This window comes from Phoxinus phoxinus, assembly GCF_949152265.1.
Source record: "Phoxinus phoxinus genome assembly, chromosome: 12".
In the NCBI taxonomy this organism is placed as follows: Eukaryota; Metazoa; Chordata; class Actinopteri; order Cypriniformes; family Leuciscidae; genus Phoxinus; species Phoxinus phoxinus.
The window spans coordinates 9,778,515-9,798,152 of NC_136887.1; the positions used below are offsets into that span (position 1 = coordinate 9,778,515).

Below are 19,638 nucleotides of genomic sequence, written 5' to 3' on the forward strand. Positions count from 1 at the left end.
TATAGTGTCATGCACCCACTAGTAAAAAAAATTCAAAGTAAAAAAAAAAAAAATTATATCTGGTGTCTGAATCATTTTTTAACCTAATATTACACACACACTACCAGTCAAAAGTTTATCGGTAAAAAAAAAATATGTTTTTGAAAAGAAGTCTCTTCTGCCCACCAAGGCTGCATTTATTTAATTACAAATACACAATATGAGACGTTAAACCGAGGTCCTGACTCTCTGTGGTCACAAAAAAATCCCAGCAAAGAGTAGGGGTGTAACCCCGGCATCCTGGCCAAATTTGCCCCTTGGCCTCTGTCAATCATGGCCTCCTAATCATCCCCATATACTGATTGGCTTCATCACTCTGTCTCCTCTCCACCAGTAAGCTGGTGTGTGGTGGGCGTTCTGGCGCAATATGGCTGCCGTTGCATCATCCAGGTGGATGCTGCACATTGGTAGTGGTTGAGGAGATCTCCCCCTTCTTTATAAAGCGCTTTGAGTGCCGAGAAAAGCACTATATAAATGTAATGAATTATTATTATTATTAGTAGTAGTAGTAGTATTATTCCTGTGATCATATGATTCTTCAGAAATCATTCTAATATGATGATTTGATGCTCAAGAAACATTTCTCATTATCAATGTTGAAAACGTCTCGGGTTACGACTGTAACCCCTGTTCCCTGAGGAGGGAACGAGACACTGCGTTGTTGAAAAAACTCTTTGGGGACGCTCCCTTAGCGTGCGCCTCTGAAGTATGAATGAAACTAATCCAATCCTGATTGGTGTTGCGTCATGACGTAACGTGACGGCATAACCGGATGCATAAAAGTGACGCCGGCACACACACACATTAGCCTCGTGATGAAGCAAGCCGCTTCCCAGGCGTTAAGGGGTGTGGCAAGACTCTAGTAGAATGAGCCCTTACGGCCAAAGCTGAAGGCAAGTTGCGCACCTTGTAGGCTGAGGTAATAGCCTGAACAATCCAATTACTGATAGTTTGTTTGGATGCCAGGAGCCCCTTCTTAGGTGACCCAAAACACACTAACAGTTGGTCTGACCTCTTCCAAGAAGAGGACCTCTCAAGGTAAATACTCAAGGCTCTGACTGGGCAGAGCAAATGGAGCCTCTCTTCTTCTGCCGACACATGAGGTGGAGGATGAAATGCTTGCAGGACCGATGACCTTGCCATGTTAGCAGGCACTTTAGGCACATAGCCAGGTCTCGGGTGCAGGATGGCCTTAACTCCACCTGGGGCAAACTCCAAGCAGGCTGGTGTTACTGCCAGGGCTTGAAGATCTCCCACCCTCTTAAGAGAAGTTATAGCTAAAAGAAAAGCCATCTTGAACGTAAGATCCTTGGGTGAAGCCGACTGAAGTGGTTCGATGGGAGCCAGGGATAGCCCTTCAAGAACCACCGCCAGGTCCCAGGAAGGAATCCTGGACCTGATTGTCGGTCTCATCCTCCATTTACCATGGAGAAAATGTATGACCAGTTGGTGCCTCCCCAAAGGCCCATCACTTAGCGGTACATGGAAAGCCGTAATGGACCTTAAGTGTGGACGGGGAGAGACCCGCAGAGAAGCGATCTTGGAGAAACTCCAGAACTGAAGCCACTGGGCAGTTAACTGGATCCAACTCATGTTCTCTACACCAAGTGGAAAAGACATTCCACTTGAGGCCGTATAATCTCCTAGTGGACGGAGCCCTAGAGCTAAGTATGCTTTCAACCACCCCGGCTGATAGTCCGGTATCTAGGTACTGAGCCACCTCAGGGGCCAGACCCACAATTTCCACAGCTCCGGGCGAGGGTGGAATATTGTGCCCTCAGAGGAATCTGCCATGGCGGAGCTATCAGGAGTGAAATTATGTCAGAAAACCATACTCGGGCTGGCCAAAATGGGGCTACCAGAAGAAGACTGATGCCCTCCACAGACCCCTGGCAAAGCGGCCATCCATGACTGTGCCCCAGCCAGTGAGGGAGGCGCCAACACTGGCCCATGGGACAGGAACCAAGGTTTCTTCCATATTAATAGGGAACGAAGGGATCTGCGCGTGACCCTGATTGTACATTTTCCCCTCAGAGAAAACCCCTTGGCTTTCAGCCACCACTGAAGGGGCCTCATGTGTAGAAGGCCCAAAGGTATTATGTTGGATGCCGCTGCCATGAGGCCCAGCAGTCTCTGAAATTGCTTTGCAGTGATGGCCTGGCCTAACTTTATCCCGGACACCGACCAGGGTAGGGGAACTTTATCCCGGACACTGTCTGGTAGGGGAACAATTTATATGGCCCCTTTGACCAGTAGAGCCTTCACTTCCATAACCCGAGCCTGTTCTGGAACCACTGTAGTCGATACCACCCCAGCGAACTTGGGGGGTCAGTGCAGTCTGTACCCATTTGTTTTTATATATTCAGGACCCACATAGATATATTTGGAAGACATTGCCATTCTTCAACAAAACCTACTAAGCAAACCAGCCTCTCGAAACTGGCCTCGGGTGTTTTTCGAGCACTGTTCTTGACCTCCTGAAATAGAGTATATATATATATATATATATATATATAATTTTATTTTATTTTTTTACTCATATAGTATATAAATCCGCATTGAAGCTCCACACCCCAAACAGTTGGTGGCGGTAATGCACCAAATTGGTATGCCAACCGCCAATAAATTTAAAAAGAAGAAAGAAGATTATGGGTTTGGTTGTACAGAGTGTGAACCGGGAAGTTTAACTGCAATAAGGTTTGTGGGAAATATGTGGAAAAATAAAGGTAATTATCAAATGAATTATTGTGTTTTCTGGCATTCTGTTATTATAGACAAATAATGACAAACTTTAAGAAAAACTATACAGATTTGAAACTATAACAAAACACAGCAGTAACAAACTTTAGACTGAACAAAACAAAAACTCCATAACACATTCCTGATGTGTACACAGATGTTGATATTGCCGGCAATGCACAGTATCAGTGAAATGGGTGTATGTATGTAAGTCCAAGTTTATAATGTCACAGGTTACCCTGTGACAACGACATTCACTTACACACTTTAAAAGCACAACAGTAAAAGTAGACGCCTCCGTCTCAACACGCGACTGTTGCGACGTATATTCACATCAAATGTTAACGCAGAGGAACTGGACACTGCAGTTCACAAAAGTTCATTATTTGCATGTGATTTAAAGCTTTGCCAATTAAACATGTCATTCACGCGCTTTTCTGAGCGCAAACACCCGACGCGCACATGCACTAAAAGCCTGTCAAACAGCGCCTTGTTACTGGGCTAAGTTATCTTTCGAGTCTTTTGCGCTAATATACTGTCAAATACACACAAGGTTTACATAAACAAAGCTGGTTATGTCTAAAGTGAAAGAAAACAGAAAATGTAGAGAAAATCTGATCGTTAAATGCGTGTATATTAGACACGTCGTGTTCAGGTCTTAAAGAGACAGTAGCATATACCGGTAATAGTAAACATGCTGCCGCGTGTCCTTAAAGGTGGGGTATGTGATTTGCCAAACGGCTGGCAGATTTTGAAAATACACAACTCAAATAGTCCTACCTTCTTTCCTTCTACATGGATGGGGGGAGGGGGGATGGTACGACCGATTGATTGACGCACTTACTGTCCAATGATTCTAGGTGGTCTTGGAAATGATTGGCTGGAGTTTTTCGAGTCCTGCCCGTTCCACAGATGATGAAATTGCTTAATTTTTATTTCAGTGCGTCTAACTCAGTGGCTGTAAGTGGGTTAGGAATAGGATTTTAAGTGATTTTGAAAAAAATGGCCAAAAAAGAGAATTACATACCCCACCTTTAAAGGAGAACTCCAGTCAATTTTAACATTGAGCTAATTTTTTTGTAAATTTAGAGTGCTGTCAATACAGAGAACAACGACAAAAATCGGTGTTGCCTACACCTTGTTATCCTCTTTTTAAAATGTGCACCCCGTTGACTTCAATGGGGCAAGTTTTAAACCTGCTTTTAGCCTCTTAACATCCTTGATGTGTCATACAAGTGCCCAGCCATGTTAGATGATTCCTTCAGAGTGAACACGGTGAATCTGACTGCAGTAGATGTGAAAGATATGAATAAAAATTATGTTATTTCAGCCAGCGCAAATACCTGTATTTACATCCTGTTTTCGGTCGAAGTCCAAAGTAGTCGATTGTCGAGTTAACGCGCATAGGTTTAGTTACCTATGATCACGCACGTGAACTCGACAATCGACTACTTTGGTATTTGAAAACAGGTATTTGCGCTGGCTGAAATAACATCATTTTTAATTATATCTTTCACATCTACTGCAGTCAGATTCACCGTGTTCGCTCTAAAAGAATCACTTACATGGCTGGGCACTTGTCTGACACATTAAGGATGTTAAGAGGCTCAAAGCAGGTTTAAAACTTGCCCCATTGAAGTCAACAGGGTGCAAATTTTTAAAAGAGGATAACACGGTGTAGGCAACAAAGATTTTTGTCGTTGTTCTCTGTATTGACAGCACTCCAAATTTACAAAAAAATTTAGCTCAATGTTAAAATTGACCGGAGTTCTCCTTTAAAGTGATAGTTCACCCAAAAAATTTTAATTAAGCTATGTCATTATTTACTACGGAAGAGGATTAGGGCCAGGCAATAATAAAAAAATAAAACCATCTCGAGATTAAAGTCATTATAATGCGAGATTAAACTCGTTAAGTTTCGAGAAAAAAAGTCGAAATACAATCTTGAGAATAAACTCATTAAATATCGAGAATAAAGTCGTTGTGTTGCGAGAAAAAACTTGTTAAATTTCGAGAAAAAAGTCGAAATACAATCTCGAGAATAAACTCATTAAATATCGAGAATAAAGTCGTGTTTCGAGAAAAAAACTCGTTAAATTTCGAGAAAAAAGTCGAAATACAATCTCGAGAATAAACTCATTAAATAGCGAGAATAAAGTCGTTGTGTTTCTAGAAAAAAAACTCGTTAAATTTCGAGAAAAAAAGTCGAAGTAATTGTGAGAATAAACTCCCTACTGATAGAGGACATGGCAGAGTTAGATCCCTTAGTCAATCTATATTTTTGACTTTCTTGCAGTAACAAAGAATAGAACATGGTCTAGGTCGGCTAGGTGTTTTTAGAAGAAAAAATCAGTCCAATTTGCGCGATGTACTCGCTTTTGTCCAACATGAAATTCATCGAGGTTTCCCAGGATACCATAAAACGCATTATTTGTTGATGCTCAAGGTGTGGAATGACGACGAAGGAGACGCTTGAGAAGACGCCACTTGCGCTGGCCCAAAGGCACTCTGGCATATGGACAGCTATGATAAATTAAAACCGTACAGCATTGCAATTAGCTGTATATGGTTACAGTCGTTACATTCTGTGGATGGAGGCGTACACAACCAACAACGATTAATAATGCGTCTTGTGGTATCCTGGGAAACCACGAAACCTCGATGCGGTTGATATCAGTATGCAATGAACACTGATTGAATGCGTTATTCTCTACATTTCATTTCGACTTTTTTTCTCGAAACACAATGACTTTATTCTCGAAATTTAATGAGTTTATTCTCAAGATTGTATTTCGAGTTTTTTTCTCGAAATTTAACGAGTTTTTTCTCGCAACACAACGACTTAATTCTCGATATTTAATGAGTTTAAATGTAAACTCATTAAGTCGAACTCATTAAATAAGTGGTTAACCCTCTGGGGTCGGCAATCGCGCCGGCGCGATTTGCACGATTTTTTCACATGGCAGCTAAATAAGCTTAAAATACTCAGTCATTTATGGTCATACAGACTTAATAAATATGAAAAAGAATCTGTGAGATGTCTACTTTTGTATGTGTCCACTTACAATCAAAACAAAACGTTGTGCTTTTGTAAAATAAAGAAATTTAACAGGGTGTGCTTTCTGCCTCTTAGTCTCGTGAACTTTTTTTTCTTGAGCACGTCTCTAAACAAACAAAACTCAGCGAATACTTGTCCCACATTTATGAGCTATATATCTTTATAAACATTTGAGTGTGTAGTTTTAAATTATCTGATTCAAATCGAAAACAAATATTCTCTGTTTAACCCTCTGGGGACCAAAACCCCCCCCACGTTTTGCACATGTTTTTTTTTAGCAATGCAAAATAAACTTAAAATGCTCTGTTAATTTTGATCTTTGTTTAAATTTGTATTTTTGTAAATTTGTAAATTTTGTAATTTGTATAAAACCAACAATATATCCAGTTTCTCTAACGCTTGCTCATTAGTTTTAATGTGACCACACCCACACGCACTTGCTAGGGCTGGGCGATATGACGATATTATCGTATATCGACGATGTCTCCCAAGTATCGCGATGTCGATTATAACATTCATTTCTAGACGATAATCGTCGATATAAAAAAATGACATAGCCTATATTTCACATAGCCCTATAGATATACATATTTATTCACATGCAATAATATGAATGAAATATTTCTTATAGTTAGGATTAGCATTAGGAATAGAAAATCGATTCTTCTTGATAGAAAGCACAAGACGAAAGAACACTTCTGCACGCGCGATGTGTTCTGAGCTGCGCACTCAAACAACGAGCCGCCTCTCACATAATGCACGGACACATACACACAGAATTATCTCTCACAATTATCCTTAGTTAATTTATAGAATCAAATAAATATGAATAAACATCAGAAGAATAGTTGTTTCAACCACAGAAAGACGTCAGTAGCATACACACCTTTTTTCAAGTTCAAATATCCCCGTAATCACAGTCAATTTTGTCTTTGGTGGAGAAAGAAAAATACTCGCTGCCACCATTAATGATGATCAAAAAACAAAGGAAAAAGAAAATAACTCACTGAACTTTTGTAACTTTAACTAACATTTTATATGCCCGTTTTTCGGTGCTGACTGCTCTAACGGCAACATGTCTGTGTAGCAGAGACCTTATGCGTTCCCGGTCATACATTATCCTTACTTTCGTAATTTTGTTAAACATTTTTTTCTGGATTTCTTGATCTTTAAATTATTATTTTATTTTATTCATATGCTATTCGTTTTCATACTATTTTGTTCTGCAGACGAATAAAATAAACTATCCTGCTAATTTAGAAAAGCAGAGATATAGCCTACAAAACATGACCATTGTAATTAAAATTTAAATTACGTTATATTGCAAACGGATGAAGACATTTCGTTGATTTGAATCTCTCATGCACGCATTCGGAGTTTATGTTGGCAGCTCCGTTACAGGCTATTGGAAGCGTTATACTTTGCTTTAAATAAAAATAAATAACACAAGAAAATAATATCCATAACTTTTAATGACTTCGGTCTCTAAATAAATAAAGCTATCATTTTTATTTTGTAAATGGCGGTGACATTGGAACTCTATTAGACCAAAAAGGAGGAGGGGAAAAAACTTTTTTCTCATGCAGAACGAAAAAAAAAATCGCTTTTAATTCCTAATTTTAGACAAATAATAAATATAGTATAGTTTAAATACAAGTTTAAAAACAGCGCTACATATTAGGAAATTAAACTGATCATCATTAAATCAGGCGATAGGTAGGCGTACCGCCAAAAAAGAAAGAAAGAGAAACATCGGACCTTATGAAAAACAAATAGGCAAGACACTTGCTATAACATCAACATGCATTCACCATTACAATCACCAAATTGTCTTCTGTTCAGTTCAGTTATATTTAATATTTCTCGTCGCGAAACGAAATCCCTTTCAAACACATGCGATAGAACAGTGTGGAAATGATTAGCAACACTAACATAACAGCAAATCTAATGTCTTATGCTTGTTTAAGCTCAAACTAACCAAAGTAAAATCTTTAACGTTTCAATCATTCAATTAAACTAATTAAATCGCAGGCTATCACTAGATAAAGTGCAGCCAAACTCAAAAGGACTTTTTAACGGTGTATGTCGGTAGCGTTGTCTACGGCGGGGCGTGTTGGGGGCGGGGCTTGGGTAGACGATATTATCGGATATCGCGATATTTTTTAAGGCGATTATCGATAAAATATTTTTTACATATCGCCCAGCCCTAGCACTTGCATAAAGCTTTCTTACACAAGACATGTCTTACAAATTTTAAATCAATATATTGTCTTATCTGAATGAGTATTCAGGGTGATTTTCACATAGTTTTGGAGCAAATATTATAGGCTACGTGATACAATTTTCAAAAGTCTTGTGAAGAAATAATCAGTTTGGGTTTCATGACCTTATTTCAGTGACATTTTTTGTTGTTGTTACTTTCACAAACCATGCATAAATGTTATTATCTCAAAACTACAAAATGTTACATACATGCAGCTGACATATTATTGTAGCAGAGTGTGTGCTGAATACAGTGTAATAAGACTTTAGCCATGAAAATGTCACAAGTAACATAAAAATAAGCACAAATGTTAGAGCATGTCAGAACACCTCCAGGACCCAGAAAACCCCTCAGGCCCCAGAGGGTTAACCAACCATCTGTTAGCTGTCTCACGTCACTGAGGTCAGATAAATCCAATCACATAGATTCTCTTTCACCTATATCATCATATAGATTCTGTTCCCTGAATTAGGAAATACAAAAAACTCCCAAACCCATTTAAGGGTAAAAATGTTCAACAAATAAAAAAACAGATATAATACAAGTGAACAAATGATAAAGCTCGGGTTGCAGAATACTCTATCCCTTACTTCAAGAGCACTTGTTGTTAATGATATCATCACATATTATAACCTAGATGTGCTGTGTTTGACAGAAACCTGGCTAAAACCAGACGATTACATTACTTTAAATGACCTCCAAATCCGAGGCCATGGTCCTCAGTCGGAAAAGGGTGGCTTGCTCACTTCAGGGTGGTGGAGAGTTCCTGCCTCAAGTGGAGGAGTACAAGTATCTTGGGGTCTCGTTCACGAGTGAGGGAAGGATGGAACGGAAGATTGACAGACGGATCGGTGCAGCTTCCGCAGTAATGCGGTCGATGTACCGTCTGTCATGGTGAAGAAAGAGCTAAGCCGCAAGGCGAAGCTCTCGATTTACCGGTCAATCTACGTTCCTACTCTCACCTATGAGCTTTGGGTCATGACCGAAAGGACAAGATCCCGGATACAGGCGGCCGAAATGAGCTTTCTCCGCAGGGTGGCTGGACGATCCCTTAGAGATAGGGTGAGGAGCTCGGTCACTCGGGAGGAGCTCAGAGTAGAGCCGCTGCTCCTCCACATCGAGAGGGGTCAGCTAGGTGGCTCGGGCATCTGTTCCGGATGCCTCCTGAACGCCTTCCTGGGAAGGTGTTCCGGGCACGTCCCACCGGGAGGAAACCCCGGGGAAGACCTAGGACACGCTGGAGGGACTATGTCTTCCGGCTGGCCTGGGAACGCCTCGGTGTCCCCCCGGAAGAGCTGGAGGAAGTGTCTAGGGAGAGGGAAGTCTGGGCATCTCTGCTTAGACTGCTGCCCCTGCGACCCGGCCCCGGATAAGCAGAAGATGGATGGATGGGTGCTTAATGTAACACTATCTAATGTAAATGATAAGTCACGTTTGAGATTTGTGCTGGCTACTGTATGCAGGCCACCAGGGCATCATACAGACTTTATCAAAGAATGTGCTAATTTTCTATCAGAGTTAGAACTGGCTGCAGATAAAGTCCTAATTGTTGGTGATTTTAATATACACGTATATAACGAAAAAGATGCATTGGGATTGGCATTTAAAGACATTCTGAACTCTATTGGAGTTAGACAACATGTGTCAGCCCCTACTCAATGTCCTAATCATACTCTAGATCTAATATTATCACATGGAATCAATGTTGATGCCGTTGAAATTCTGCGGCAGAGCGATGACATCTCAGATCATTATCTAGTCTCGTGTATACTTTATTTAGGAAAGGCTTCAAAGCCGACTATGTTAGACCTATCACTTCTGCCACTAAAGATTGCTTTATTAATAACATTCCTGATCAGTTTCATCTCCTCAGCATCCCAGATAGCTTAGAAGAACTCGATATTGCGACAGAAACTTTTGACTCTCTCTTTTCCAGCACTTTAGACACAGTTGCTCCTTTGCGCTTAAAGAAGATTAAAGAAATTATTCCAACGCCGTGGTACAATGAGCACACCATTAAGAGAGCAGCCATAAAAAAAGGAGCGCAACTGGAAGAAAACAAAACTATAGTTTTTCCGCATTTCATGGAAAGAGAGCACGATTGCATACAGAGAGGCCTTAAAAACTGCTAGATCTACTTATTTTTTAACCCTATTAGATAAAAGTACCCTAGGTATTTATTTGAAACAGTGGCTAAATCAATGAAAAATAAAGCTTCAACCCCAGACATTTCCAAGCAGCACACTAGTAATTACTTTATGAACGTCTTTACTTACAAGATTGATAATATCAGGGTTAAAATTAAAGCTGCAAGCAGCGATTGCGGGCCCAAGCCGGTGGCACCGCCACCCTGGTGCCTTTAGTTGCACTAAAGGCACCGGGTGGCGGTGCAACCGGCTTGGGCCCTCCATCGCTGCTTGCAGCTATATATATATATATATATATATATGCTTGGAAACATCACAGTGGAGCGGTGCTTACTGTGAACGGTACGAACTGTACAACTGACTATTTAAACAGAGCAGTGTAATTTTATTATGTTAGGTTGACTATTTTATTATTAAATTTTATTAAGGCTATAATGAACATGCTGCGATGTCAAGATTGGAATGCTGTGTGTGTGTGTGGTGTGTGTGTGTGTGTGTGTGTGTGTGTGTGTGTGTGTGTGTGGCTCGATCGAATGGAGACATAAAAACATACTCCGTCATTTTGTTCACACAGGACATCATTTAAAGTGTTTCTCAATATTTGTGTACACTCGCAATAAAGCACAACATTGTGCTTTTGTTAAACTATAAACTCTTGTCAAACTGTAACCTACAACTGTCACCCAACCAAAATATCTCACACACACACACACACACACACACACACACAGAGAGAATGGCAGAGAGACCGAGAGAGACACAATCCACATTCAAACCACAATATCTGACTTTCTGTTGGTCGGAGCTAATGACTGTAAACTAGAAAGTTGTTCGGCTTGATAAGATCAATATACACCCTGAGTTTTGTAACTGTAGGTAAAACTATAACTAAGTTATAACACACTTTATGCATCCTTTTTTAATCATAAATTTGTTTCCTCGCCACGGCCAAACCGTTCGAGATATCAAAAATCCCCTGGCAATTTATCATCTTCCATGTCTTGACTTCATGCTGACCGAGTTTCGTGGTCATCGGATGAATTCTCTAGGAGAAGTGTTTCAAATGCGAGAGCAAGCGTTCTCCAATCAACCCGTAATAGCCGACTTCCTGTTGGGCTGGCGTAAAACTTGACCCAGGGAAAGTAAAGGCACCGGGTGGCGGTGCCACCGGCTTGGGCCCGCAATCGCTGCTTGCAGCTTTAATTATATATATATATATACATATTATGTAAATTATTTTTTCCCCCTATTTTTAACATATATATTATTAACATTTTGGGATGCTAAACTATTCTTTTTATAGGCTTTGTACTTTGTACACTTTGTACACTCACGTTCCAATATAGAAAAATTATCCTCTTCAAATGCGCAAAAATGTGCTTGGAAACATCACAGTGGAGCGGTGCTTACTATGAACGGCACAAACTGTACAAATGACTATTTAAACAGAGCAGTGTAATTTTTATATGTAAGGCTGACTATTTTATTATTATATTTTATTAAGGCTATAATGAACATTCTGCGATGTCAAGATTGCAATGCTGGAATGCTGTGTGTGTGTGTGTGTGTGTGTGTGTGTGTGTGTGTGTGTGTGTGTGTGTGTGTGTGTGTGTGTGTGTGTGTGTGTGTGTGTGTGTGTGTGTGTGTGTGTGTGTGTGTGTGTGTGTGTGTGTGTGTGTGTGTGGCTCGATCGAACAATGGAGACATAAAAACACACTCCGTCATTTTGTTCATACAGAACATCATTCAAAATGCAAAGTGTTTCCTTATATTTGTGTACACTCGCAATGAAACACAACATTGTGCTTTTGTTAAACTATAAACTCTTGTCAAACTGTAACCTATAACTGTCACCCAACCAAAATCTCACACACACACACACACACACACACACACACACACACACACACACACACACACACACATACACACACACACACACACACACACACATCCCCCCTCCCCTCCCCTCCCCACACAGACAGACACACACACACACACACAGAATGGCAGAGAGACAGAGAGAGAGAAAATACACATTCAAACCACAATATCTGACTTCCTGTTGGTTGGAGCTAATGACTGTAAATTAGAAAGTTGTCTGGATCGAAGAGAAGAATATACGTACCGAGTTTGGTTACTGTAGGTAAAACTATAACTAAGTTATAACACACTTTATGCATCCTTTTTTAATCATAAATTTGTTTCCTCGCCACGGCCAAACCGTTCGAGATATCAAAAATCCCCTGGCAATTTATCATCTTCCATGTCTTGACTTCATGCTGACCGAGTTTCGTGGTCATCGGATGAATTCTCTAGGAGAAGTGTTTCAAATGCGAGAGCAAGCGTTCTCCAATCAACCCGTAATAGCCGACTTCCTGTTGGGCTGGCGTAAAACTTGACCCAGGGAAAGTTGTCCGGCCCGACTAAATCTATATGTGTACCGAGTTTCATATTAATTCATGCAAGCGTGTTTGATATACGGACAAGTGTTCGAATCCCATTCCAGGGGGCGCTGTCGAGCCCCCCTGCCACGCCCGGGTACCAGCTTCAGCCTGGCCCTGATGGCAGCGGGTTCTGACCTGTATGCAAAATTTCAAGAGTTTTCGAGCATGTTAAGGCCCTCAAAAGTGCCAGAGATTTTGCACACAGCAGAGAAATGGTTAAACTAAACTAGCCCCCCTCCTCACACACACACACACACACACACAGAGGGGCAGAGGGAAAATGCTCCAAACAGTACACATTCAAACCAAAATATCTGACTTCCTGTTGGTCGGAGCTAATGACTGTAAATTATAAAGTTGTCCGGATCGAAGAGAAGAATATACGTACCGAGTTTGGTTACTGTAGGTAAAACTAATACCCCATTTTTGACTAAAGGTGGCGCTACTGAGCCCCTTACCACGCCCGTTTCTGAAACTTCGCACATGTCTATTACACAATAAATGTCAAATGCATGTTGAGTTTCATGCAATTTGAAGCATGTTAAGAGCCTCAAATGCATCCAAAAAGAATATAAAAGTTTAAAGCGTTGCCATGGCGACAGTATTAAAGATATCAATAATCCTTTCACAGGTCTACATCTGTCGTGTGTTTACATTATACAGATGAAGTTTGAAGCAAATCGGGTAAAAATAAGAGGGTGATTTCAAAGCATTTCGAAAGTGACACACTTCCTGCTGCCAGTTGGTGGCGCTATAACTTTGACTCACAATAGTCACATCCATGTGATCGGCCTCTTACAGCGAACACACTGCTGAAGTTTCATCAAGATCAATTAATGTATGAGGATGTTATAACACACTTCCTGTTTCCAATATTCGCCATAAATTCGTTTCCTCGCCACGGCCAAACCGTTCGAGATATCAAAAATCCCCTCGCAACTTTTCATCCTCAATGTCTTGACTTCATGCTGACCGAGTTTCGTGGTGATTGTTTGAATCGTCTAGGAGGAGTATTTTAAATTCCATTGCATGTGTTTTTTAAACTACGCCAAATAGCCGACTTCCTGTTGGGCTGGGGTAAAAAGTCAGAGCATGAAGGATATATGAACCGATGAGATCTATAAGTGTACCGAGTTTCATATTATTTCATGCAAGCGTGTTTGATTTATGGACCAAGTTTTCGGACCCCGTTCCAGGGGGCGCTGTCGAGCCCCCCTGCCACGCCCGGGTACCAGCTTCAGTCCGGCTCTAATGGCCGCGGGTTCTGACCAGTGTGCAAAGTTTCAAGAGTTTTTGAGGACGTTAAGGCCCCCAAAAGTGGCAAAAACCTTGAAAAAAAATTTATTATAAAGAAGAAGAAGAAGAAAAACAAAAAACCCTTAGAAGAACAATAGGGCTCTGCGCCCTTTCAGGGCTTGGGCCCTAAAAAACCCTTAGAAGAACAATAGGGCTCTGCGCCCTTTCAGGGCTTGGGCCCTAATTATAACTATGCAACCGTCTACTACAGTATCGCATCAGACAGTGCATTGTAGTCTCCATGATGAAAAATTTTAATCATTCATTGCTATAGGAGAGGAAGAATTTTCTAAACTCGTTAAATCATCTGACAATCTGTTAAATCATCGATAGCATGTATATAATATATACCGACTAAGCTATTGAAAGAGTGCTTCCAGAGGTTATAGATCCTCTTCTTGATATCATTAATTCATCTTTGTCATTAGGATATGTACCGACAACTTTTAAGCTGGCTATGATTAAACTGCTTGTTAAAAAAACGCAACTTGATCCTCCAGAATTAGTCAATTACAGGCCGATCTCGAATCTACCTTTTCTGTCAAAGATTCCAGAAAAGGCAGTATCCTCACAACTGTGTTCCTTTTTATAATTAAATGGAATCTGCGAGAATTTTCAGTCCGGACTTAGACCGTACCATAGTACTGAGACAGCTCTCATTAGAATCACAAATTATTTGCTCTTATCATCCGATCGTGGTTGTATCTCTCAATTAGTGTTACTTGATCTTAGTGCTGCATTTACTATTGACCACAACATTATTTTAAATAGACTCAAAAATTATTTTGGCATTAGTGGAATTGTATTAGCATGGTTTAAATCATACTTATCTGACCGTTATCAGTTTGTAGCAGGAAATGAAGAGATGTCATTATGGAGTACCGCAAGGCTCAGTACTAAGACCGTTGCTTTTCACCCTGTAGTTGCTACCCTTGGGAGATGTTATTAGGAAGAATACAGGCTGAACAAGAATACATTGTTGATGGAAATAAAATATGAACTTCTACAAGATGTTTTTGATATAACTAAATTTTAGATCACACTGAACTCACATTAGTCTAACAGAATGAGGGTTTAACACAATGATATCACAGTGGTCTCATATGGTGAGCTCACAGAATGAGCACACAGTGAGTGCACTGTCACCTTACATTGTGACCATAGTATGAGCACACCGCGAGTGTGCTGTGAGGTTACACTTTTAGGTCGCTGTGAGCTCACATTGTGACCACATCCTGAGTATCCTGTAAGCTCACAGTTTGAGCACACAGTGAGTTCGCTTGATGTGACCTCACATTGTGACCACATCGTGGAAACTCATGGTGAGATCAATGTGAGATCAAATTGTTGACTGGGTAGTCACCTAAACCGGCTTCATGATATAAGCCCTTGAGCCATTTGTGATATATGCAAGAACATTTTCAAGAACAACCACTTTCCACCAAAGCTATCAGTGCATTATCAGTGCATTAAACCCTTCAATCTGACATAAATTACCCAAAATCAATATAAAAGTATTGTTGTTTCAATCAAAAACACAACAAGGCAAAGCTGAAGGAAGTATTGATTAAGCCTTATCGTGGATAGAAAGCTAGAAAGACAGAAAACAAACGAGACAACTGTACACAAAATTAAAATTAAGGTCCAAAACTAAGGCTGCGTTTACACTTGGCATTAACATGCGATTACCCAATCAGGACACCGTGCGTTTACGTTTGTTCATATTAAGTAGCCTCTGTATCTGGATAACCGATCGGATTTCTGTTTCCAGCTTAATATTTAAATTAGGTCTGTAGCACGACACCATTAAGAGTAAAAGATTATAAAAATGAAGCAATGTCCCAATTGCTTTCACTCACTCACTTTACTTTCCTGTGCAATCTCCATCCTTAAATCAAATTACGTTTTTTGAATGAAGGAATATTTCCAGAGTTGATCATACAAAAATATTCTGGGTTGATAAACAAAGTCACAACATCAATCATTGGGGTTTAAGGTTTTAAAGGTTTTAGCATGCAATGACTATATAAGCAGAAATGGGAGATTAATAAACATGCTGAAACAATAAAAACATTCAACATTTAAAACATTAAAAAAATAAAAAGTTTATTCCTATTATTCCTCTGACAAAGCAGCGCACGCTCTTCATTAAGATCTCATGACTCACAGCTGTGATTGTACAGGCGATCGCCTCGTTCAGATAATGTTGCACAATTCAAATGAAAAAGGACACACACCGTATCATGCAAGTCTAAATAAACTGTTTTAAATATTGACGGTTATTGTAAGGTTCAAATAATTTGTATTATTGTCTAAACTGCATCTGGCCATTATTTTCTGACAGCACGTGGGGAGACTGGGCGGGGATTTATATGATGTCCACCTGTGAATGGAGACACGATTGCTGGATTGCGTTTACATTACACTGAGATCCGATCACAATGCGTCCTCGACTACCACCGAAACTGGACACGCTGATCGGATAAAATTTCCGATCAGAAGCGCGTTTACACTCGTCTTTTCAATGTGTATGTGGACAACATCCAGATACAGGTCGCATGTTAATGCCAAGTGTAAACACAGCCTAACACTCTCCAAAGAACCAGATGCAAGTAAAAGGAACAACTACATGATAGATCCATTCAATTGATGTGAGAGATGCAAATTCAAGACATACAAACTGTCAGAGAGCGAATACCTTTTTATTTTTACAGAATTGAATGTGCTGACACATTCTGTATGTGGATTATTCCTTCCATTAAAACACTAAAAAGGAACCATGAGCATCAAAATTACAGTGTGTTTTAATGATTGTGACAGGCTGTGTTTGCAGAAAAATATCTGTTTGGCAAAAAAATATATAATTTTTTTCAATAAAAATAAAGAGATCAATTGAAGCTACTATTTAAAAAAATGGTCATTCATAGGCAAATTTCCATTGGTCAAGGTAATTCGAGGTCACACAGTCAGAATGCCATACCTCAGAAAAATATCAGTTTCATATCAATATCAGTAATATCATCCCTGTGCTGTTATGGACATTTTTAGAGAGAACAAAGCACATATGCATTCATACAGATATTATCCTTTATCCTTAAACATACAATACAGTTATGGTGTTAAGATGATAGTATCATAAGTTACCACTGCTTAATTTTTAACACAGCAGCATTACACAAAAATAGCTATAAACTAGTGTCTCACATGTTAATCATGCATATTTAAAAACAGGAAACATTTCTGCTTATTTGGTGGCACAGTAAAACATACATGCCAAACTCTAAAATCTCAGGCTGGGTGAGAAACTGACAGCTAAGATTGCCTCTGTGTTTTTACCACCCACATAAATGCCCGTTTGGTGCTGATAACATAATTGCTCAACGCACACATCACCCACACAAAAACACACGCACAATGCAGCAGGGGGGGAGGAGTTATGTGATCGTGTAGAGAACCTGGGTTCTTTAACAGAGATTTCATCAAATCAATCCTTTGCTTTTTTTGTAAACAGTAACAGTTCATCATAATTCAGAAGCAAAGTGTATTTTTTCAACAATGTTTTTGACAACATACTGCATTTACTGTACATGCCCATCATTCCATAAATCTGAACCAAATACCTAGGTTACTTAACCACCACAGAAATACAACACTAAAAGCTTAAATCAAACTTTTTAGCGCATGGTCTTGGCCTGAAATGACACTAAGTGGATAAACTGGCATACCTGAGTTCCTTTTGGAGATGTATTTGAGATTGATGGAGGCCGCTGAATTGATGAGAAGGAGCATAAATCCACCGAGCTTCATCTTTCATCTACAAGAAACCAGAAAACATAAGAATAAGCCTTTTTAAACTTTAACATATCTTATGATCGTTGTGTCTGGACCGCTTCCCATGTACCGACAAGGACAAGAAAGGTTCAGTAGATTGTTTGCACTAAATGAATGGTTGATGTCATGTTGTAATGAACAGAGACTGCTCTTTGTAAATAATTGGAATCTGTTTTGGGTGCTGATGGCCTGCACCCCAGCAGAATCGGAGCGGCTGTTCTGTCGGACAACATCTCAAAGACGTTACACACCATATGACTAGTAAGTCAAAGTCCTAATCACATTCTTTGCTGTCCCAAATTAATTGATATAAGTACCAGTGTAGAACACTATATAGAAACTGTGTCTATTCCTCGTTTAGTGAGGCCAAACAATAAATCTACTGCAGGATCTAAGAAAAATCTAATTGTGATTAAACCAGAAAATCTCAATATTAGTGAACAAAAACAATTTCTAAAGCTAGGTCTTCTAAACATTAGATCGCTTACACCTAAGGCGGTTATTGTAAATGAAATGGTCACTGATAATAGCTTCGATGTACTCTGCCTTACTGAAACCTGGCTTAAACCAAATGATTATTTCGGTCTTAATGAGTCCACTCCGCCAGGATACGGTTATAAGCATGAGCCCCGTCTGATTGGTCGTGGCGGCGGTGTTGCAACAATCTATAGAGATATTCTTAATGTTACTCAGAAAACAGGCCACAGGTTTAATTCGTTTGAAGTACTTGTGCTAAATGTTACGCTCCCAGATGTAAGAAAGAAATCCCTATTATCTCTAGCCTTGGCTACTGTATATAGACCGCCAGGGCCTTACGCTGATTTCCTAAAAGAGTTTGCAGATTTTCTCTCAGATCTATTAGTCAATGTCGATAAGGCAATAATTGTTGGAGATTTCAACATACACGTTGATAACACAAATGATGCGTTAGGGGCTGCGTTCACAGATTTATTAAACTCCTTTGGGGTCAAGCAAAACGTTAGTGGTCCCACTCATCGTCTTAATCATACTCTAGATTTAATTATATCATATGGAACCGATCCAACCGATATAGATATTATACCGCAAAGTGATGATGTCACTGATCATTACATGGTAACTTGCATACTACGTACGGCTGAAATGTGCCATGTTGCGCCGCGTTATCGACCAGGCAGAACAATCCTTCCAACTACTATAGATAGATTCTTGAATAGCTTACCTGATCTATCTCCGCTCCTCAGTGAACCCAAACTAACAGATGAGCTAGAGGAAATGACTAGCAGTATGAGCACCATTTTCTCTAGTACATTAGAAACTGTTGCACCAATTAGATTAAAAAAGGTTAGAGAGAAAACTAAAGCACCATGGTACAACAGTGCTACGCATGTTATCAAGAGAGAAACTCGTAACTTAGAGCGCAAATGGAAACAAACTAATCTAGAGGTCTTTAGAATCGCGTGGAAAGACAGTATGTCACGTTATAAAAAGGCTCTAAAAGCAGCCAGGGCTGAGCATCTCCGCAAACTAATAGAAAATAACCAAAACAATCCAAGGTTTTTATTTAACACTGTGGCTAGATTAACAAATAAACAGACATCACCTGAACAAAATATTCCGTTACATCTTAATAGTAATGATTTCATGAATTTCTTCACTGAGAAAATAGAAAGCATCAGAAACACAATTGTAAATGTACAATCTTTGACAGCGTCTTATGATTCAGCCTCAATTATCGCCCCTCAAGAACAACTACAGTGCTTTACAACTATAGGACAGGAAGAGCTAAATAAACTTATTACTGCATCTAAACCAACAACATGTTTATTAGATCCAATA

The 19,638-nt window shown here is 39.7% G+C and overlaps 2 protein-coding genes across 2 annotated transcripts in view; both read right to left on the reverse strand.

The window, feature by feature from the left end:
* LOC307008133 (uncharacterized protein) overlaps positions 1 to 14,891 on the reverse strand; it is a 140,306-nt gene extending 125,415 nt beyond the window's left edge. The window contains exon 1 of the mRNA XM_079630762.1: positions 14,825 to 14,891. Within this exon, the coding sequence (XP_079486888.1) occupies positions 14,825 to 14,861 (37 nt within the window). The 5' untranslated portion in view covers positions 14,862 to 14,891. The remainder of the gene's footprint in view (positions 1 to 14,824) is intronic.
* il1rapl2 (interleukin 1 receptor accessory protein-like 2) overlaps positions 1 to 19,638 on the reverse strand; it is a 445,540-nt gene that overhangs the window by 326,041 nt on the left and 99,861 nt on the right. The window contains exon 2 of the mRNA XM_079630760.1: positions 17,715 to 17,803. Within this exon, the coding sequence (XP_079486886.1) occupies positions 17,715 to 17,796 (82 nt within the window). The 5' untranslated portion in view covers positions 17,797 to 17,803. The remainder of the gene's footprint in view (positions 1 to 17,714; positions 17,804 to 19,638) is intronic.